The sequence below is a fragment of the Eschscholzia californica genome, unplaced genomic scaffold (assembly GCF_041429995.1).
Source record: "Eschscholzia californica isolate CP2 unplaced genomic scaffold, dmEscCali1.0.p SCAF_1, whole genome shotgun sequence".
In the NCBI taxonomy this organism is placed as follows: Eukaryota; Viridiplantae; Streptophyta; class Magnoliopsida; order Ranunculales; family Papaveraceae; genus Eschscholzia; species Eschscholzia californica.
The window spans coordinates 87037281-87058459 of NW_028238198.1; the positions used below are offsets into that span (position 1 = coordinate 87037281).

Genomic DNA, 21179 nt, shown 5'->3' on the forward strand with positions numbered 1-21179 from the left:
CTTAACACGTGATAATCTGACAGCTGCCCTCCAATATTTAGACATATTTTACCTACGATTTAATTCTTTACTAAGATTCTTATGGTTCATGTGTTCAATTGACACGTGATCATCTGATTGTTGCCCTCCAATATTTTGACACATTTCATTTACGGTTTAATCTTTGGTGAGATACATATAGTCCCTGTGTTTACTTGACACGTGATCGTCTGACTGTTCATCCTTAGTGATTGACACGGATAAAAATCTCAAATATGTAAAATAGATGACATTGTGAAGTAATGTATATCAAGGAAAAGAAACCCTAATACTCCATTACACTAGTTAGTAGACATTAGTTAGCAATAGACATTAGTTAGCAATAGACATTAGTTGGGATAGGACAATAGTCCCATCCAAACAGAGTTATTAACAACAGAGACAAGTGACTAGATACCAAACAAACACAACCTTGTAAGAAGGAGGAGGAAATCAGGTGAGAAAACAAAATCCCACCGCCATTAAAACTTAAAGCTTTTTCTTATTAAAGAATAGAATATAATCGAATCGAATCTCTACGATTCTCTCTCTCTCAGTAAAATTTATTTTATTCTCTGTTTCTCTCTCTAGATTGTCGATTCTCTTGTTGTTGTATCGCACTGACATTAAAAACCATCCAAGAAGAATATCTGATTAGGGTTTCTTTGTTTTATTCATTTTGGGTTTTGGTGTTTGAGTTGATTAAAGCTAGGGTTTTTTGGGAAGAAATTTGGGGGAATTTTGTGATTATTTTGAGGGATGATGGAAATTGGTGGATTAGGGGAAAAAGTTTGATCGCCATCGCCGACGGCGAGTGGCGATTTAATCAATTGGGTGAGTGAGTTTTTGTATGGAAACGCGGAGTCGAAAGAGGGCGGAGGCTTCCTCAACTGCCCCTTCTTCTTCTTCATCTCAATCAACAACAACAACTCGTCCCAGTAAGAAAGCTCGTTCCTTTGCTGTTTCTTCATCTTCATCAACATCAATTCCTCCTCCTTCTACGATCTCAACTCGTTCCCGCCAAAATTCACGCTCACAGGATTCATCTACTGTCTCCGCTACTATTGCTCCAATGGATTCTGAATCTTCTGGTTCAGCTGCTCGTCGTGAATCAGGTAGTCGTCGTGGAAAGAATCAAGGTTTAGAGAGAGAAAGAGATTCTGACAACAAAGGTAAAGAACCTGAACTTAGGGTTAGGGAAAGAGAAAGGGAAATGGATAATAATACAGATAGGAGTTTAGGGCTTAGTATTGATGGTGGCATTGATGATGATGATAACGATAGTGATGGAGCTGTTGGAATCTTACATCAAAATCTCACATCTGCTAGTAGTGCTCTTCAAGGGCTTTTGAGGAAACTTGGAGCTGGGTTAGATGACTTACTTCCAGTGGGCAGTGGGTCATCGTCATCACACCAGAATGGTCGGTTGAAGAAGATTCTATCTGGGTTGAGAGCTGATGGGGAAGAAGGACGTCAGGTCGAAGCCCTAACTCAGCTATGTGAGATGCTTTCAATTGGGACTGAGGATTCACTTAGCACATTCTCTGTGGATTCATTCGTTCCTGTGCTAGTAGGGTTGCTTAACCATGAAAGCAATGCTGATATAATGTTGCTTGCTGCTCGAGCACTTACCCATCTTTGTGATGTTCTTCCATCATCATGTGCCTCTGTTGTTCATTATGGAGCCGTTTCGTGCTTTTGTGCTAGGCTTCTTACCATTGAGTACATGGACTTGGCAGAACAGGTGAAGTAAACATAAATTCATCTGAAAGTAATAACTTAATTCATGAAAGCGAAAAGAGTTCATCTTTAATCCATTATGCAACTAAATTTTTTAATGTCTTAGTTTATTGGAAATACGAGCTTGTTTCTGAGAACATCGAAGTTATGTTGGCATTCTTTTAATGACCAAATTCATGGCATTCTTGATTCTAATGGATTATGGGTATTCTAGAACTAACCGACATTAACTTGCAGTCACTTCAAGCTCTTAAGAAGATATCTCAAGAGCACCCTACTGCCTGTTTGCGAGCAGGTGCACTTATGGCAGTGCTATCATATCTCGACTTCTTTTCTACAGGAGTTCAGGTATGCTCTTCAGAAAGGGGTTTTAGTCTTAATCTGAGTACATTTTTTAACTATGTGGAACTGTTCTTTCATATCTTGGATCTTAATTATTGTGTTTTTGATCTTTCTTTTAGCGAGTAGCATTATCTACAGCTGCGAACATGTGTAAGAAACTCCCCTCAGATGCGTCTGACTTTGTTATGGAAGCCGTTCCTCTGCTTACAAATCTTCTTCAGTATCATGACTCAAAGGTAATAGTCATGATTTTGAAGTCCCAAACATAAACCGCTTGTTTCATCCTTCTCTTAAAATGTATTTTTTTTTTTGGTTTTCAGGTCCTAGAACATGCTTCGGTTTGCTTGACCCGAATTGCTGAAGCGTTTGCGTCGTCCCCAGATAAATTAGATGAACTATGCAATCATGGTCTGGTTGCTCAAGCTGCATCTTTGATTTCCATCAGTAACTCCGGGGGTGGTCAGGCATCTCTTACCACATCTACATACACGGTAGAGTGACAAATGCACAGAGTTGGCAAAATGTTCCGTTATCTATTTGACCCTATTTAACATCTGACTATCTGAGCCGTGCAGGGTTTGATTCGTCTTCTTTCAACATGTGCAAGTGGCTCTCCTCTGGGAGCAAAAACACTGCTTCTCCTTGGGATAAGTGGCACTCTTAAGGATATTCTCTGTGGTTCTGGCTCAAGTGAAAAGCTTTCTTCTTCACCTGCTTTAACCAGACCTGCAGATCAGGTATCTCCTGTTACTATTGTTGTTTTACAAAACCTATTTCCTGCGTACTCTTTGTCATCTTAGATGTTGTACAACTGGTGTATTCTGATCCAAATATCTTTAGATTAGACTTTTTATGGTATGTGAATGATATTGCTGCATCATGATACAATCCTAGAGTTGTTTATCTGGTCACCGAACCTGGAAACAGAAATCTTTAAGCATTCTGAAACATTTGATGCACACAGATACACACACACACACACACATTCATGTGACGTATAATCTCATTACCACTAAAGAAGAGATGAACTGGTTGCTTGGTTGATCCTGGTTCCGGATATGTAAATAGAACAGAACTACATACATAAGATACGCAGTGCCAGAAGATTTACATATTCTAACAATAGCCCACAATTATAATGATTCGATGCAGTTTCATTGTAGTTATTATACTCTCCTAGTGACTCAGTGATTTGTACCCTGTTCTTAAGAAAGTAATCCTTTTTCTTCAATTATGCCTTTTCTCTTTCGTAAATAAATTTTGGTTTCGCATTAGCATATGCTATTTTAGGTAACCAAGTTCATTTCCATCACACAGATTTTTGAGATTGTGAACCTTGCGGATGAGCTACTCCCTCCACTACCACAAGGTACACTTTCTCTGCCGACCTCTCATTTTACAATCAAAGGATCAATTGGAAAGAAGTCCCAGGCCAGCAGTTCTGGAAAACAAGATGGTGCAAATGGAGCTGTAGCTGAGGTCTCAGCTCATGAGCAATTATTGCTTGCCCAACCTGAACTTCTGCAGCAATTTGGATTTGACCTACTTCCCATCTTAACACAGGTCGGTTCTTCTAATTTCCTTATGTGGTGTCTGATTATGTCCGCAATTGATGCATAACGACTATCCTCTTTCTCTTGTTAAGCAGATATACGGATCCAGTGTGAATGGTCCTGTTCGTCATAAGTGTTTGTCAGTTATCGGCAAACTGATGTATTTCAGCGATGCAGATATGATCAAGTCTTTGTTAAGTGTTACTAACATATCAAGGTACTACACTTCTTCTTGAGGTTTATGGTTCGTTCTGCATTCAGAGTGTGGATGTCTCTTTTTTTTCTCACAATTCCTGCAGTTAGTTGCTTATACTAGTAATTTATTCTTCCAGTTTCTTAGCTGGTGTTCTAGCATGGAAAGACCCACAAGTCTTGATTCCTGCCCTTCAGATAGCTGAAATTCTCATGGAAAAGCTACCTGAGACCTTCTCCAAGATGTTCTTTAGAGAAGGAGTGGTGCATGCTGTGGATGCACTTATAATAATTGATTCATCAAATTCTGCTGCTGTCCGAGCATCCCCTGCTGAAAAGGAATCTGATACTGTAGCTGGAGCATCATCGCGATCTCGGCGTAATAGACGCCGAGGTGCTGCCTCAAATCTGGAAGGAAGTAATTTGGAAGAATTAAAAAGTCCCCTTCCTGTAAATATTGGTCCAACCCCAACTACTGTAGAAATTCCGAGCGCTAATTCTAGTGTTCGTGCGGCAGTCAGTGCTTCTGCTAAAGCCTTCAAGGATAAATATTTTGCTGCAGACAGTGGGGCTGAAGTTGGAGTTACAGATGATCTCTTACATATAAAGAATCTTTGCAAGAAATTGAATTCCTCTGTAGATGATCAAAAAACCAAAGGAAAGGGAAAATCAAAAGCTTCTGGACCTCGTCTAATGGATCTTTCTGACAATACCGAGGATCATTTGGTTGGAATCATATCCGAGCTGTTGGAAGAACTTAGCAAGAGGGATGGTGTATCCACTTTTGAGTTCATTGGTAGTGGAGTGGTGGCGTCTCTCCTCAACTATTTCTCCTGTGGAACATTTTCTAATGGCAGGACAGCAGAAAGTGACCTGCCTAAGTTTCGGCAGCAAGCGCTAAAACGATTCAAGTCCTTCATTGCAGTTGCACTTCCTACGGGTGTTAATGAAGTGAGTGGAGTATCGATGTCTATTTTAGTTCAAAAGCTTCAGAATGCTTTATCGTCCTTGGAGCGTTTTCCGGTTGTATTGAGCCATGCACCGAGGTCAGGTAGTGGTAATGCACGTCTCTCCTCTGGATTAAGTGCACTGTGCCAGCCAATAAAACTGCGTCTTTGCAGAGCTCAAGGAGAGAAATCTCTCCGGGATTATTCGTCAAATATTTTACTCATTGACCCATTGGCAAGTTTAGCAGCTGTGGAGGAGTTTCTCTGGCCCAGGGTTCAGAGAAGTGAACACTCACAGAAGGCTCCAGCATCTGCGGGGAACTCCGAAGCTGGAACTGCACTTTCTGGAGCTGGTGCTTCATCACCGGCTATTTCTACTCCTGCTTCGTCTGCACGTCGCCATTCTACCAGGTCCAGGTCATCTATGACAATAGGAGGTGGTGGTACAGCTAAGGACCTTTCGCAAGAGGGAAATGCAAGTTCTTCCAAAGGAAAGGGCAAGGCTGTTCTAAGATCTTCTCCAGATGAACCAAGAGGGCCCCAGACAAGAAACACTACACGTAGAAGGGCAGCTTCAGATACAGGCACACAAATGAAACCTGTACGACCAGACTCAAGCTCTGAGGTAAGGTGCTTTATGAGTTAAATTTAATGATATGATATTCTTGTCCTGGAATTGATTAAAGAAATTACTAGAAAAAGCAGAGAAGAACAAGTTGTTAGTGAAAATGAAACGGGATCAATTTAGCGAGGACACAATTACATTTGTTGATTTGAGTTATCTGAATGTCATCTCATGCTTATATGCATTTCAAGTTTTACGTTTATTGTACATAATTTTTTTTTCCTAAATGCTCAATTAGAGTTACGAATTACGGTGATTTGTTGTAGGATGAAGAGTTGGACATCTCTCAAGTAGATATTGATGATGCTTTGGTGATTGAAGAGGAGGATCTCTCAGATGAAGAAGATGATGACCATGATGAGGTATATTTAGATGTTCTAAATATTGATTTATTACAAATATTAAGCAACTTATAGTGCTCGAGGTCTGCATTTTAATCTCGTCCTTCGTCCCTGGTGATTAACTAGGTTGATTTTCTGCTACTATCAGTTAAATCTCCTAGTGCTTGCATGTAATACTATGTTGTTGTTTTGAATTGTCATTTCTCATTCTTCTCCAGTTACTAGGAGATGATTCTGTTCGCCTTTGCTCAGCGGAGAAGGTACATGATGTGAAACTGGGAGATTCTGCTGAGGATGGTAGAGCAGCTTCTGCAACGAAGGATAGTCAGAGCACTCCTTCTGGTTCTAGTTACAAGTCTTCCACTGCTGGAGGTATGGAGTCTGCTGACCTTCGGAGCGGGAGCTCCTTCGGCACAAAGGGTGCAATGTCATTTGCTGCAGCAGCCATGGCTGGTCTCACTTCAGCTAGGGGTAGAGGGGGTAGAGGTATCAGAGGTGGTAGAGATCGTTATGGACTTCCTCTAGGAGGTAGTTCGAATGATCCTCCTATGCTAATATTTTCAGTGGGTGGCAAGCAACTTAATAGGAACTCAACCATATATCAAGCGATTCAGCGCCAGCTTGTACTGAATGAAGATGATGACAAGGATGATGATGAAAGATGTAATAACTCTGACTTTCTATCAAGTGATGGGAACAGACTTTGGAATGATATGTACACTATTACTTACCAGAGAGCAGAAAATCAAGGTGACAGGGGTTCAATAGGTGGCTCATCTTATTCTGCTACTACTACTGAATCTTTAAAGACTGGTCCTAGTTTGAATTCTAGTTCTGACCTCTCGTGGCAACAAACTTCACTCTTTGATAGCATCTTGCAAGGGGAGCTTCCATGTGATCTTGAAAAATCAAACCCTACTTATAACATTCTAGCCTTGTTGCGTGTATTAGAGGGTCTGAATCAGCTAGCTCCTCGGTTGCGAGTACAGATAGTGTCTGATAATTTCTCTGAGGGAAGGATATCCAGTCTAGATGGATTATGTACAAATGGTGCAACTATTGCTCCTGCTGAATTTATAAATAGCAAGCTGACTCCCAAATTGTCTCGACAAATTCAAGATGCCCTAGCGTTATGCAGTGGAAGTCTCCCTTCATGGTGTTATCAATTGACTAAAGCATGTCCATTTTTGTTTCCATTTGAGACCAGAAGGCAGTATTTCTATTCGACTGCTTTTGGGTTGTCTCGTGCACTAAATCGACTTCAGCAGCAACATGGTGCTGAGGGCAATGGCTCAATGAATGAAAGAGAAGTCCGAGTTGGGAGGTTACAACGTCAGAAGGTCCGAGTCTCGAGGAACCGTATCTTGGATTCGGCAGCAAAAGTTATGGAGATGTACTCCAGCCAAAAGGCTGTTCTTGAAGTCGAATATTTTGGCGAGGTTGGGACTGGTTTGGGCCCCACTCTCGAGTTCTACACCCTTCTAAGTCACGATCTGCAGAAGACTGGCCTGGGGTTGTGGAGGTCTTCTACATCGAATAAACCTGCAACAGAAGGTTCTGAACAGAAGAGTAGAACTGACAATTCTGCAGATGCAAAGACACTTGAATCTAACACCAACATTGGTAGGGATCTCATCCAAGCTCCTCTTGGGTTGTTTCCTCGCCCATGGCCTCCAAATGCAGATGCTTCTGATTGTAGTCAGTTTTCTAAGGTGATTGAATATTTCCGACTTGTTGGAAGGGTGATGGCAAAAGCTCTGCAGGATGGGAGGCTTTTGGACCTGCCATTGTCAACAGCATTGTACAAACTTGTGCTTGGTCAAGTAAGACAACCTTCGTTCTCTTTCCCTGAATCACTCCTTTTTTGAAGCTTCTCATTTGGGTTCATTCATAACTTTCTACACCATCACAGGAGCTTGATCTGCACGATATATTATCATTTGATGCTGATTTTGGGAAAATTTTGCAAGAACTGCAAGTCCTTGTTTGTCGTAAACAGCATCTGGAAGCAGTGGTTGGTAATGCTGGTATTGCAGCCGGTGATTTATGTTTCAGAGGCACCCCAATTGAAGACCTATGCCTGGATTTTACGCTTCCTGGCTATCCAGATTACATTTTAAAAGCCGGAGAAGAAAATGTATCGTAGCTGTTGGTTTTGTCTTCATCACACAGACCACCTTTTGGTGTCTGAGCCATTTACTGTGACGATGTTTCTGAAACTTACTTTGATTTTGTTGAATAGGTGGATATTACTAACTTGGAGGAATATATTTCCTTGGTAGTGGATGCAACTGTGAGGACTGGTATTATGAGGCAAGTTGAAGCACTTAGAGCAGGATTCAATCAGGTAAATCACATCTCTGTTTCGGTCAATATTATTTGTAGCCGTAAGGCGTAACTAGTAAATGCAAGATTTTGAGCAAAAGATTATACTTCCTAACATTTTTGGGACAGAACCATGGTTACCATGCTAATTACCACGGGTAAAATCTACAAATACCTACGTCCAACTGTTTGCCATTCCATATTTTCAGAAACTACGTTAACACGAACTGATCACATTGTTTATTGAATTTCATAGAAGAGTTCTGAGTTTTTTCTCTTCTCAAACAACCAGGTATTTGACATTTCTTCGCTGCAAATCTTTTCTCCACATGAACTTGACTATCTTCTCTGTGGCCGTCGAGAATTGTGGAAGGTAATCTTTGACTTACGGGATCTTTCTGTTCATGATTAACCTCTTACCCGTGCTCGTCTGAACTAATATATCTTTTAATCTTTGCAGCCCGAAATGTTAGTTGATCACATCAAATTTGATCATGGTTACACTGCCAAGAGCCCTGCTGTTGTTAACGTACGATACTCCCCATGTCCTTAATTTGAAGGCAAATTTTGACCTTCTCTTACTGATCTTGGACTTCATTAAACCTTGTGTTCTGGTTTGTTTCTGTTTAGTTGCTCGAGATTATGGGAGAATTCACCCCGGAGCAGCAACGTGCCTTCTGCCAGTTTGTAACTGGGGCACCCAGACTTCCACCTGGTGGACTCGCTGTGCTCAATCCGAAGCTGACAATAGTTAGGAAGGTACATTCTGGTTACAAATTATGAAAGGAAACAGACCAATAAATCTTACGAATACGACATGAACAAGATAATGAAAAGCAGAATCACAATTCACAAACCAATGTCTTAAAAGCATCTTCCTGCCTCAAAGCCGTTTGCTCCAAAAAAGTGAAGCATCGCCCTGAGGTGTATGACTCGATGCGTAAAAGGCGTACCCTAACTCTTTTAGAAAAATAATACCAAATTTATGTACAAATGTTAGATCATAGTCTTTTTCACTTTGTCATAATAACATAAAGACTTGACTATTTAAGAAACAAGAAACGTAAATGTACTTACCGTTTATGTTGCGTAAATTTAAGCGGTGCATGTAAGTGTGTATTGTTTTATGTAGATGCGTGTGCGCGGAGGCAAAACCAGACCACCCTGCCTCGAGGCATACGCATCTAACAAATTTTAATACATCGATACAAACACATATTAACAGAACTTGACATATATTAAATAGGAGATTCTGTTACCTTCATTAACGAAAATAACCCATATTTGTTTCTGGGTACAGCTTTCTTCAACTGCATCAAACACGGCACAAAATGGAACTGGACTGTCAGAATCGGCCGATGAGGATCTGCCCAGTGTCATGACCTGTGCTAATTACCTCAAGCTTCCTCCCTATTCAACCAAGGTTTGAATTCCTCAGAAAACATGAAGTTCAAAAATCCTAACTAAGGCTTCTAATAATTTTTCTTGTGTTGGCAGGAAATTATGTATAAGAAACTGCTTTATGCTATAAATGAGGGACAAGGTTCATTTGACTTGTCTTGAGTTTCTTAATCGAAAGTAGCACTTAATGCCGGAAGTCGCCTTCATGCCAATGTTGAAGACTAACCCTGCTAGATCGTGGTGTTGGTGGATCGGTGGCAACGGTGAACATTTTGAGGCCTTGCTATTAAGGTCCAAAAGTAATTGTTATTTCTTTTCAGGTCTTAGAAATGTGGTTGTTGTAGGGAAGTTGAAATTCTTTATATATTTTTACCTTTTGTAAATTCTTAATTATAACTCATCAGAATGAATTCCTTTTGTTTTCGGAATTTCTTCATACTTGTCTAATAATAAACCTAAGTTTTGAACCATCTTATTACTGTTTTCACCAATAAAACTTTCAGGTTGTGTATTTACATTTGAGCCTCTCCCTATCTCTTAGTTTTGAAATGAAGGAAAGTATCATCCTTGGTAAAATCAAGCCCACCGCGGAGATACCCATAAACTGCTCTACCATAGTTCTAGGCAGATAAGTCTAATTTCGGTTTAATAGTACATCCTAATAGGAGACTCGGGTGTTGAAAAGTAAAGTTTTAACATAAGCAGGAGGAATTTGCAAGACGTAGAGCGCGTAGGCTGTAGAGCTTTGAATCTAACATGAGTAAATATGTTAGTAAAAGAACCTTCTTCACAAGGATAGTAGTTAGGTTTCCTTTTATACTGGTTTGTAGAAGCTTTGTTTCATTTTCAGAGTTGAGCATCTCTGACCTACTAACTAAATATAACATTCAAATATTCAAGAAGCACATCTATCGTTCGGCGAAGGATTGTTAAGCCAAAGACACGTGTCTCCAAAAGTTGCCCAAGCTTAACAAATCTTTGCAGATATGAGTCTTTCTTATCCTCATATTTTGTTGTCAAATTAAATGAGAAAAAATTGTATGGACCTCCTCTTTATCCACAGATTATGTTGAGTTGTTATGAGAGAGATGGTGTATGGAATTTCTCTATATTTCAAGTATAGATAGTAATACAAAATATTCAATTTTTGAAGTTATTAGAAGCATAAATAGAAAGAAGAAAGTTGTTCACCTACTAACCACATGGGATTGTTTTTGGTCCTTCCCCAATCCCATGTGCCCACCCCCAAAACTCCCTTCATTATCACAATATCAATTTATTTAGTAGGTACTAATGATTAGATGAGATTTATTGATTTGAATCAGCAAAACGAAATATTTATTTCACTCGTGAAGTTCCCTTAGAGCTACGATACTATGTGACTACGGTATTGGTCGATTCAAAGCATTGAAATTTTGGTGTAAAAATGGTACAAGAGTGTCATCTCATTATGGGGTTGAGGTAGATAGATGTTGACCTAGAAATATTAATTAGGTGAACATAAAATAGTATAAAGAATTAGGAAAAGACATGGAGAGAAGCATTATTGGAGATTGATTTTTTTTTGTTTGGAGGGATATTCTCTATCTCTAATAGATAGAGAAAGAGAAAGAGAAAGGGAGTGGGTGAAATAAAACCATGATTTGGTTGGCAGCACGTTTAGAGGTCCATTCATGTGGGTTGGTTCTAACAATAGGTTTGGGTAACAATAAGAAAAGACAAAAAAATAAAAAAAATGAAAAATATAGTATAATACTATTACATATTTCTGTCTCTTTACCCTAACTCAACTATCTCAATCTCTCTTTTCAACAAATAAAAAAAGAAAAATCTATCTCAATCTCTTTGCAACAAAAAAAAAAAAAATTTATTTACACACAAAATTATCAAAGAGTTCCCTTTGAACACTTAGATATACACCCCTTGAAACCATTAGTGAAATTTTATTTGTATTTTTGTCAAAAAAAAAAAAGAAAATGTCAAAATTAGAGTTGTCAACTTTACAAATCTACGGGCATATTAATTCAAGAACAATTATATATTTAAGCTAAATGATAACATTTTCATGTGAAAGAATTATTTGTATAAACAAATCGTAATTGTTAAGTAAATTTTGATGGTCGTGATTAAAGACATCGTTTTCTTACAATAACTCATCTAAAATAAGAAATGATACCAAAATTAAAAATTTCAACAAAATAGACTGTCAAGATTTTTGCTCATCTTAAAGAACAAGAAAGTTGAGTTTCTCATCCTAACAGCTCAAGACCATTTTCCTTAACAAAAAAAAAAAACAGCTCAAGACCATTTAGATGACCACGTTGCTGACGTGACAAATAAGACAAGAGGTATTGTAGTCTTTTTTCACAAGTCTACGACTATTAAATTATTTTCAGAATATTTTAAAAAATAAAGAAATTGGAGAAAAAGAAGATGAGAAAATAAAAAGAGAGGAATTGTGGTTGGTTTTGTTTGTTTGTTAAATTTAGTGGGTGGGGGATTTGTTAGCTGTCGGAGATTACTTCGGCCTCCAGTCGACCGTTTCAACCGCATTATTTCCAGCAACTCTCTCTCTCTCTTTCCAATTAGGTCTTCTCTCTCTTTCTCTTCCTCTGCAATTTTTTTTTCTCTCTCTCTCTCTAACTAGGGTTTTCAATTTCTCTAAACTCCCAACGAATTACAGCCTTCATCTGATATTCTTCAACGGGTTTTCATTTTGTTCTTGTTCTTCATTCATCAAGTCTTCTCGAAAATTGGTACCGATTAGTAAAAAATGTGGTTTGATTTGGGGGTTTCTTCTTCAACGGATGTGTAGTCGAAGATAGGAGAAGAATAAGATCGAGATTTTCTTTTCCCCCTTTTTATTGAATCAGGATGAGTGCGTCTAGGTTTATTAAGTGCGTTACTGTTGGTGATGGTGCTGTTGGTAAAACTTGCATGTTGATTTCTTATACCAGTAATACATTCCCCACGGTGAGTCATTCTTTTGATTTTAGGTTTGATTTTGCTGTTTTTTGGGTGATTTTGCGGTATCTAGGGCTTTAATTTTTGTTTGGGGAGGATAAAGGGGACATTTTTATGATTTTGGGAGTTTGATTTGGGCGAAAAATCGTTTTTTTAAGATTTAACCCAATCGAATTCCTTTGAAGGAAATGATTTTGCTGCTTTTTGGTTGTTTTGCGGTTTCTAGGGTTTTAATTTGTGTAATACTCACGTTTTTACTCATTTGGGGAGGATAAAGGTAACACTTTTATGATTTTGGGAGTTTGATATGGGCGAAAAATCGTTTTTTAGATGTAACCCTATAGAATTCCTTTAAAGGGTTGAAACTTTATGAAACCTTATTGTGATCATTATGGATGGATTCTGGGAAATGGGGTTCCTTGTTTTTAGGGTTTTGCCTTTAATACCATTTAATAGTTCAATTATGAAAATGACATGTTATTGTTTTTTTGGGTATATGATGAACAGGATTATGTGCCAACGGTTTTCGATAATTTCAGCGCGAATGTTGTTGTTGATGGTAGCACAGTTAACTTAGGATTATGGGATACCGCTGGTAAAATTACTAGCTAGCAAAATTTCCGTGTTTCGAATTTCCCCTTTCTTTCCTTTTCCGGTTATGTTATTATTTAGTTATAGCTCTGATTCCTTTACTTGGGTATTTGGTTTCGTTATAATATGAAACAGGACAGGAAGACTATAATAGATTAAGACCTTTGAGCTATCGTGGGGCAGATGTTTTCTTATTGGCATTCTCTCTCATTAGCAAGGCTAGCTATGAAAATGTTGCGAAAAAGGTTAGCTCTTTATCTGTATCAATAGCATGAAATTGGCTTGTTAGTTCGTAACTATAGTGCTAGTAATGATGCTTATTTCTTTACTTTCTGTGTTTCTAGTGGATTCCTGAGCTGAGGCATTATGCACCCGGTGTTCCAATTATTCTTGTTGGAACAAAACTCGGTTAGAAATTTTTTTCTCGTTTCATTTCTCAAACTGCTTTATGTTTCAGTAGTTATTTATTCTTATTTACTTTATGTGATCCATTTAGTTGAATTAGCCATTTTTAGTTCTCTCGTTTCCTTGGTGAAAAAGATTAAAAGAGTGGCACGGCTAACAAAATGAGCATCAGCTAACAGTTGCGTTTTATTTGGGTACTATGTAATTTTATGTCTTGTATGTGTTCTTTGCTTTCAACCCGTTTATTTTTGAAATAAAAGTATGTAGTACGGATAGAATATATGTACTTGGGGAAGGCTCCACGAGGTCACCTAAAAGGCCTCGGTACTTACAAGCTTGAGCGTACACATATAGCCCAGGCTTCGGACACTCTCGTGAACGATGTGGGACTATCACAACCCCCTGCCCTCAGCGAAGAGGCGTCCTTGGCTGTTATACCACTTGTGACGCCCCAAGCCTTAGCAATATCGATATTCTCCCCGCTTTTATCACTCCAGACCCAAAGCCACAGGTACACCGTGGAGCCTCACATGCACAATTTTGTTTGCACTTAGCCACCACCCATCGTGGTGTGACGTTTTCTAGATTTACGTAAGAGAAGGCCACATGGGCCGTTCATACAATTCAAGGTTCTGTATAAAGATCTTATGTTTTTCCGGTGGGAAAAGAAACAAATATTCGTAACACACTTTTATTTTTTTTCTTGACCAGAAAACATTATAACATAATAGCTGTGATCTTCAGATTTATGCTTATTATACTTATGTGTTGGAAATTGTCACTTTTTCCTGTAGATCTTCGGGATGATCAGCAGTTTTTCGTAGACCATCCTGGTGCTGTGCCCATTACTACAGCTCAGGTAACCGAGACCACCTCCTCGTCTCACTGTAATAAATCCTTCAATATTAGTTGTATCAGTACGTTCCTAACTGCAATCTCGTCTCCTGTTTTGTTAAAAGGGTGAGGAACTAAAGAAGATGATTGGAGCTCCTGCCTACATTGAGTGTAGCTCAAAAACACAGCAGGCATGTATTACCATCTATTCATTTCTTGATGATTCTCTAAGACAAGACCTGATTATTAACTGATTTTGAAATGCAGAATGTGAAGGCAGTGTTTGATGCGGCCATCAAAGTGGTGCTCCAACCACCCAAGCAAAAGAAAAAGAAGAAGAAAGCTCAAAAAGGCTGCTCCATTTTGTGATCAGGATAAGTAATAGGCGCCGAAGGAATTAGAGTATTACCCTACTACTGTCTTCTAATTTCCATCCCTTTGGAGAAAGAGTCAAAAGCCCCCCTTGGTGTATAAATCTATCATCTTCTGACAGTGAGTAAAATGGGGAAGTCCTTATGAAAGGCATCAGGTCATTTTCTTTATTGCTTTTATCGGTCTTGTGATGATCTTCTGTATTCGATAAATCAAGCATTATGTGGTTAATACACTCATACTATTTTTTTTTACTTCTTATTTTCGGATTTATGTTCTCTTATAATATTAACAAGATAGGAAGATTGCTTTCTTAAAAGAACAACTAGGGTGCACGATGAATGAATATGTTCATAATTATGTTTTCTTAATTTTTAGTGTAAGCAAGTGATACCTTGAGATGCTATTGTAATGGTTTATACGATATTTTCTCCATGAAATTGTGATTTTTCTTGAGCTTAACAGGTTATAATGCAGTTTGACGTAAAATTTATTCCTTTCAGTAGGACTGTAGTTTGATCTTTGGTGAGACTCCTCAATTATGTCAACTGTTTAAATGCATTGCAAGTTCATTTTCTATCAAGTTTATACATTGAGAAACGAATTAATGGAGATTTGCGAAAAGACAGAACAGGGAAATTGATATTTTTTTTTGTAATTGATTAACTGCCAATTTTATCTATTTACTGGGTTTCTTTTATGTCCCACAGATGCGGCAGAATTCTCTTAGCTAACATTGGTAGATCGCATTAAAGTCCCATTCACATAAAAAAAGAAACTCCTAAAAATATACATTTTGAGATGGTAAAGAGAGTAATGAGTTGTCGCGGCGACAGACCAATGAGTTGCAATAATAATCATTTGATATTCATTATTCAAACTATCATTTCGGAAATTTTTTGGATAAATGATGAACAAATAGGAAGGATTGCGCTTCAACTCTTAGAGCATCTCCAATGCAAAACTCAAAAAAAATCTGATTTCGTCCTATTTGTCAAGTTCCAATTGAGATTCTCACTCCTAGGTGTCGAAAATAGAGATCCTTTATTCTTGTATGTCTCCAATGCAACACTCTAAACTCTTTTATTTTACTTACGTGTCATGGTTATTTTTGTAAGAAAATAATTAGTTATTTTGGAAATATACGAAGACTTGATTTCTATTGGTTGAAATTTAAATATTGATGAGTTGGACAATTAGAGATATCTCAAGAGGACACTCTGAAAATAGAGTGTCCTCTTGAGATATCTCTATTCCACTCTCGACACATCATCTTTGAGATCTTAGTTGAGTTTTGCATTGGAGATGATTTTTTAAGAAAAACTTAGAAAATCCTATGTGGCACTCCGAGTTTCTAAGATTGAGTTTTGCATTGGAGATGCTCTTACGAGTAAAAACAATAGTATAAGATATCCCTAAAAATTCAAAGTCAGAAATATTCATTTTCATTAAGCCTTTAGAGATGTTGTATACAAATAGTTGTATAAGTTTGCAAGAACCATGAAAAACTTATAAAGGGCCATATCACAGTAACTCGCTTCCGGCCACCAAAATAAACCCACCCTGTACGGCTGTACCTCTGTCTCTGATAATGGTGTGGCTGCAAATGTTGTCAAGAGATGGTAGATGTAGATGGAGGAAAAAGACAGTTTGTGTACAGTTTGTTGGGTGTTTATGTATGTTCTCTTTTCCATTTAGTTAGTCATGAGTCAATAAGTATGCTGAGTTTCATTAATCACCAGGCACGGAACCGCCAAGACTTCCAGTAGATGTTAACGGTTAACTGTAGAGTAGATGATGACTATTGGGTCCTTCACGTAAAAGTTACGCGGAGAATTAGGTGTCAAACGCAAAATGATGAGAATCTCTTAGTTCTGAAGTTTCAACTTCGAATTTGTAGATGGACGGTCCTAGTGGTTGGTAAGTCAGGACCTAGAGCTCATCAGCTAGGGGTTGAACTGTTGAAACCATATGTGAGTGATATGATATCGATCCCACGCCAAATTATATAAGATAACTCGAGACGGTAAACTATCATCCTGGTGAAGCAAACCACAATTTTGGTGTTCAAGAAAAATGGCCAACCAACTGAGATATTAGTGGTCGTGTTCAATATTAAGATGATTTCCCTCGTTTTCTTGAAATAACTAGTTTACGGAAGGGTTAAACTCTGACGAATCTTTCGCAGAAAGAAAGAGTGATCAAGAAATATCAATATCTTTATGATTGATAGGACCATTACATAAAATTAAGAAATAAAATACAAAAGTTAAAACAAACAGAACTAAGCCCGTCGCTTACTCAAACGCCATGAGTTTGGCTCATTATATCTGTCATATAATGGCTCGATTCTTTCCTGTCGTTTCCGTTTGCTCATTTTTGTAGGATCTGCAGCTTTAAAGAATCTAGGTGCCAAATCGACTAGCCATTTGGGGTCGATAACAGTGACTTCACGCATATACTCTTTCGTAGTCATAACAAGCTCGTGATAGATTACCCAGTCTGGTTGACGTTGAAAAAGAGCGCTGCTCGGATGAATATAAACAGTCTGGTTCTCTACTAATGTTCTGTAGCCTTCCTGTGGGTCCTTTCTCGCTGCGTGGAAGAAGAATCCTGCCGCAATTGCCTTTCTAATTTTCATGAAATTTTTCCCGGCACAAACAACGTCTAACTTGTACCTGTCCATAATTGTAAGAAGTTGTTTTCTGACATCCTGTGCTCTCTTCAAAGATCTCAATTGGACAAAATTCTCAAAACACCATGGTCCAGAAAAGTTTTTCGCTTTCCACGCCTCATAAACAGCTAGCAATGTAAGATGATCTCCCTCTGGCTGGAAAAATTTTGCTCTTTTCTGATCAGCTTGTGCTTGTTTCTCACGTGGCCTGTAAAAAATATTACCAGTCTGGATCATCGCTATAATTGTTAGTATCTCATCACTGCACCCAAGGTCGACACTGGCTAGGAGCATCTTTGACAGAGGAGGATCAAGTGGAAATTCTGCCATTTTCCTACCCAATTTTGTCAGAAGCCCCTCCTCATCGAGAGCTCCCAAACTGTACAGTTGCTCCATGGCTGTTATGAGAGCCTGTGGTGAAGGAGGGTCCATAAAATCAAAAGATAAGAGATCATTTACACCCATAGCTTTCATTGTAAGAGTCGTCATCCCGAGGTTTATTCGTTGGATTTCAGGAATGGAAGTGGGTGACATCTCATTACGATAAGCACTCTCAGTGTAAAGGCGATAACATTTCCCAGGTCCTGTACGACCTGCACGCCCAGCTCGTTGCTTGGCAGATGCTTGTGAGATTGGAGTGATAATGAGTGAATCAAGCCCTTGTTTTGGGTTATATACATTCTGCTTCGCAAATCCGGGGTCAATGACATAGAATATCCCATCGATAGTCAAAGATGCCTCGGCAATATTGGTAGCCACAACCACCTTCCTCTTTCCGCGCGGAGCGGGATCGAAAATCCTTGATTGCATTTCACTAGGAAGAGCACTATAGACGGGTAAGATGATCAGCTCAGGTACATTTTTACCCAACCCTTTCATTCTCTCATAAAGGGACTGACATGCATGATCAATTTCCTCTTGACCAGTTAAGAAGAGAAGGATATCGCCTTCTGGTTCTGTCAAGTGGATCTGCAGCACGGTGATCAGTGAAGCATCTAGATAATCACTTTCTGGCTGTTTCGTGTAGAGGATCTCAACCGGAAATGTTCTCCCAGGAATGGTAAAGATATTACAATTGGAGAAATACCCAGAGAACTTCTCTGCATCTAATGTGGCAGATGTCACAATCAACCGAAGGTCGGGTCTCCGTTTGATGAGCTGCTTGAGTAAACCAAAGAGCACATCAGTATGGATTGTCCTCTCATGAGCTTCATCAAGCATGATCACTGAGTACTGGGAAAGCTCTTCATCAATCAAAATCTCCCTAAGAAGCATACCATCAGTCATGTACTTAATTACAGTATCAGGTCCAGTGCAATCTTCGAACCGAATAGCATAACCAACCTCTTCCCCCAAACGGCAACCAACTTCCTCAGCCACCCTTTTTGCTACCGACATGGCAGCAACCCTACGAGGCTGAGTGCACCCAATTTTTTTACCTTTGGTTGTGTAACCAGCTTCAGCCAAATACTGAGTAACTTGAGTTGTCTTCCCTGAACCTGTCTCTCCAATGACAACCAGTACCTTGTTATCTTCTACAGCCTGAACCAATTCTTGCTTCAATTTGTATATTGGGAGACTCTGCCTTTGCTCCTGGATAGAGAGTTTCGACCTTTGTCCAAAAGTTACTGCTTTCCCGTAAGCATCTTTCTTCCATTCCGGCATATCATAAGCTGATAATCCGACCCCCCTAAGCTCCTGTGCAAGATGCCTCTCACCAGTCTCAGGCATTGGGTCCTCCCAAGGACGATTGAGATCCTTTGGAATCGAATCGAGCATCGTTCTCTGCTGCTGCTCTCTTACTTCTCTACGTTCCTTAATCAGAGCAGATTGAAGTGCTGCTGCCCGACTTAAAGATCCTTCAGGGTTCTTAAATATCTTAACTGGTGACATTTCTATAGAATACCGGGTCTGCCCTTGCAAGAATGCAGGTTCATCTTCATTCAGCTCAATCTCGAGTTCTTCTTCTGCACCTTCTTCCTGATAAGTCATTCCATCACCATCTTCATCATACATAGGGAAGTCCTTAGCATCCAGAACTCCTGATGCAATCAGTTGTTTCGCTTCCCATTTTTCTGGTGAGCTCATTCGCTTCAACGGTCGGCGTGAAGGAACCGTTTCATCCTCTTCCACAATTCTAATCCCCGAAAGCCCCAATCTACTAGTAGAACCACGAGTAGAGCTCTGAGGATTTGTTCGAAAAGATTCATCCTCAAAACTCTTCTTTATAGGAAGAAGATATTTGCCAGTATCCTGATCCACATCCCTCATTGACAAACTCATCTTCTGACCCAACACAGAAATCACCTTGACAAACACATTTTGATCCCTTTTCACGACGTCCTTCGCATTTGTAATCCTCCGAGTCGCAATCTGCGACACATGAACTAAACCTTCTTTACCTTTGAAGTCACACAACTGCACAAAACATCCTGTATCCATCACTCTTGAAACCCTACCAGCATAAACCTTGTAGAGCTCAGGTTCATCTGAGTGATGCATATCTTTCTTCCTGTCTCTAACATCCCTGTAGTCATCATTATCGTCCCTCCTTTCTCTACCATGACCACCGTCTCTATGTGTCCTCCTACTTCTAGAATCACTTCTACCATCTTCTTCGACAATTCTTATACATCTTTCATCGACATCTCTATCGTCGTCTTCGTAATTCTGTCTATACCGTTTCCTTTTATCAACCCTTTCATCCTCTCTATACCCTTTCCTTTTATCAACCCTTTCATCCACATATCTCTCCCTATCCCTATCCATAGCCTCTCTCTCAATCTCCCTCTCTAATTCCTTTACTCTCTGTTTCTTACTATCAGCAATGGCAAGAGATTGGGATACAAGTTTATTACCGTCCAATTCTTGATGGGAATTTGATTTCAAAGGAAGAATAGCATGAATAATAGTAAAAAGAGTACGAACAAAGTAATCAGGAATATCAGCACCAATTTCTTTCAATTTGGTATGGAAATCATTGACAGTTGGAGAATGACGAACAATTTCTATAATGAACTCTGCTAATATTTTGTCTCCAAACCCTAGATGATTATCTAGTTCATTACATACCTTGGAAAGCAAAGAGAGATACTCAAGTTTCTTCATGCCATTGTCCGTCGCCATTGATGATGGATGGAGCACAAAGAGGAAAAAAACTACTACTATAGAAGAAGTTGTTTGGGGGTCCCTCTTTATATATAGTAGTACTAGTAGTATAATAAAAAGACTCCTCTTGCTTTAAAATAGAAATTTCCTAATTTCTTATTGGGGGATGATGAAATAGGTTTCCTAATACTACTACAAGTTAGGAAAGGGGTTTTAGGGTTTCCAGGCAACAAATTACAAGGATAGAATATGTGAGTATGCCCTAATTTGAAGATACTACTTATTTGTAGAGAAAATCGATTTGGTTTTGATGGGTTAGGTTGGAACCGACCTAAACACTTGGAAAGTTTCTAAATTTAATGGAGGGAATTGCGTTTGAAAAGATGTATAAAAACTAAAAGGGAAAAAAAGTCTAGGTCAACCATCAAAGTTTTTTTTTTTTTTTTTTTTTTTGTGGAAAACGACTACGATTTACGTACGTCATGATATTTTGCACTGATACATCATAGATGTGATAAGCTCGATAACCGTCCACTAACAAGATAACGACATGAAGCCTAACAATATTATTTGTACCCCCATAATTCTAATTTAAATAACTAAAGATTCCACTTTTCCTGGGATTCGAACCTGGGACCTCCAAGACTTTCTAGAGTTTATGTCAACACCTTGGACCACTTGGTTAACCGTCAAAGTTAATGAACAAAAAAGAGGGCAGTCAAAAGGTCGGTCATCTTTAGGAGGTAT

At 38.9% G+C, this 21179-nt stretch overlaps 2 protein-coding genes and 1 pseudogene across 4 annotated transcripts; 2 read left to right on the top strand and 1 right to left on the bottom strand.

Annotated features, from left to right (window-relative positions):
- The first annotated feature begins 203 nt into the window (after positions 1-203).
- Positions 204-9954, top strand: LOC147570681 (E3 ubiquitin-protein ligase UPL3-like). Of its 2 annotated transcripts, XM_086657214.1 has the most exons (18): positions 359-475; positions 610-1762; positions 1996-2106; positions 2220-2336; positions 2421-2591; positions 2676-2837; positions 3418-3663; positions 3749-3870; positions 3986-5417; positions 5684-5779; positions 5977-7581; positions 7671-7895; positions 8001-8105; positions 8376-8456; positions 8544-8612; positions 8714-8842; positions 9384-9506; positions 9581-9954. In XM_086657214.1, exons 2-18 carry the CDS (start codon positions 869-871, stop codon positions 9644-9646), a joined length of 5754 nt encoding a protein of 1917 aa, XP_086513340.1. In that variant the 5' UTR covers positions 359-475; positions 610-868; the 3' UTR covers positions 9647-9954. The 2 variants fall into 2 exon arrangements, with proteins under 2 accessions (XP_086513339.1, XP_086513340.1); XM_086657213.1 differs by having other exon boundaries at positions 204-1762.
- Positions 9955-11876: 1922 nt separating this feature from the next.
- LOC147570682 (rac-like GTP-binding protein 5) lies at positions 11877-15090 on the top strand. The gene is made up of 7 exons (XM_086657237.1): positions 11877-12457; positions 12956-13043; positions 13175-13284; positions 13384-13447; positions 14239-14303; positions 14404-14469; positions 14546-15090. Exons 1-7 carry the CDS (start codon positions 12359-12361, stop codon positions 14645-14647), a joined length of 594 nt encoding a protein of 197 aa, XP_086513363.1. The 5' UTR covers positions 11877-12358; the 3' UTR covers positions 14648-15090.
- Positions 15091-16848: 1758 nt separating this feature from the next.
- Positions 16849-20905, bottom strand: LOC147570683 (putative pre-mRNA-splicing factor ATP-dependent RNA helicase DEAH5 pseudogene; annotated as a pseudogene). The gene has a single exon (XR_015231487.1). The product of XR_015231487.1 is annotated as a putative pre-mRNA-splicing factor ATP-dependent RNA helicase DEAH5 pseudogene (transcript).
- Between the last annotated feature and the right edge of the window lie 274 nt (positions 20906-21179).

What these genes read in the sequence shown, in the direction of transcription:
- LOC147570682 (XM_086657237.1), top strand. Translation starts at nt 12,359, where the DNA reads ATGAGTGCGTCTAGGTTTATTAAGTGCGTTACTGTTGGTGATGGTGCT. An exon ending in CCAGTAATACATTCCCCACG is followed by an intron (nt 12,458 to 12,955) that starts GTGAGTCATTCT and finishes TATGATGAACAG; the next exon opens with GATTATGTGCCAACGGTTTT. An exon ending in ATGAAAATGTTGCGAAAAAG is followed by an intron (nt 13,285 to 13,383) that starts GTTAGCTCTTTA and finishes CTGTGTTTCTAG; the next exon opens with TGGATTCCTGAGCTGAGGCA.
- LOC147570681 (XM_086657213.1), top strand. Translation starts at nt 869, where the DNA reads ATGGAAACGCGGAGTCGAAAGAGGGCGGAGGCTTCCTCAACTGCCCCT. An exon ending in TAAAAGCCGGAGAAGAAAAT is followed by an intron (nt 7,896 to 8,000) that starts GTATCGTAGCTG and finishes TTTGTTGAATAG; the next exon opens with GTGGATATTACTAACTTGGA. An exon ending in AGCTGACAATAGTTAGGAAG is followed by an intron (nt 8,843 to 9,383) that starts GTACATTCTGGT and finishes TTCTGGGTACAG; the next exon opens with CTTTCTTCAACTGCATCAAA.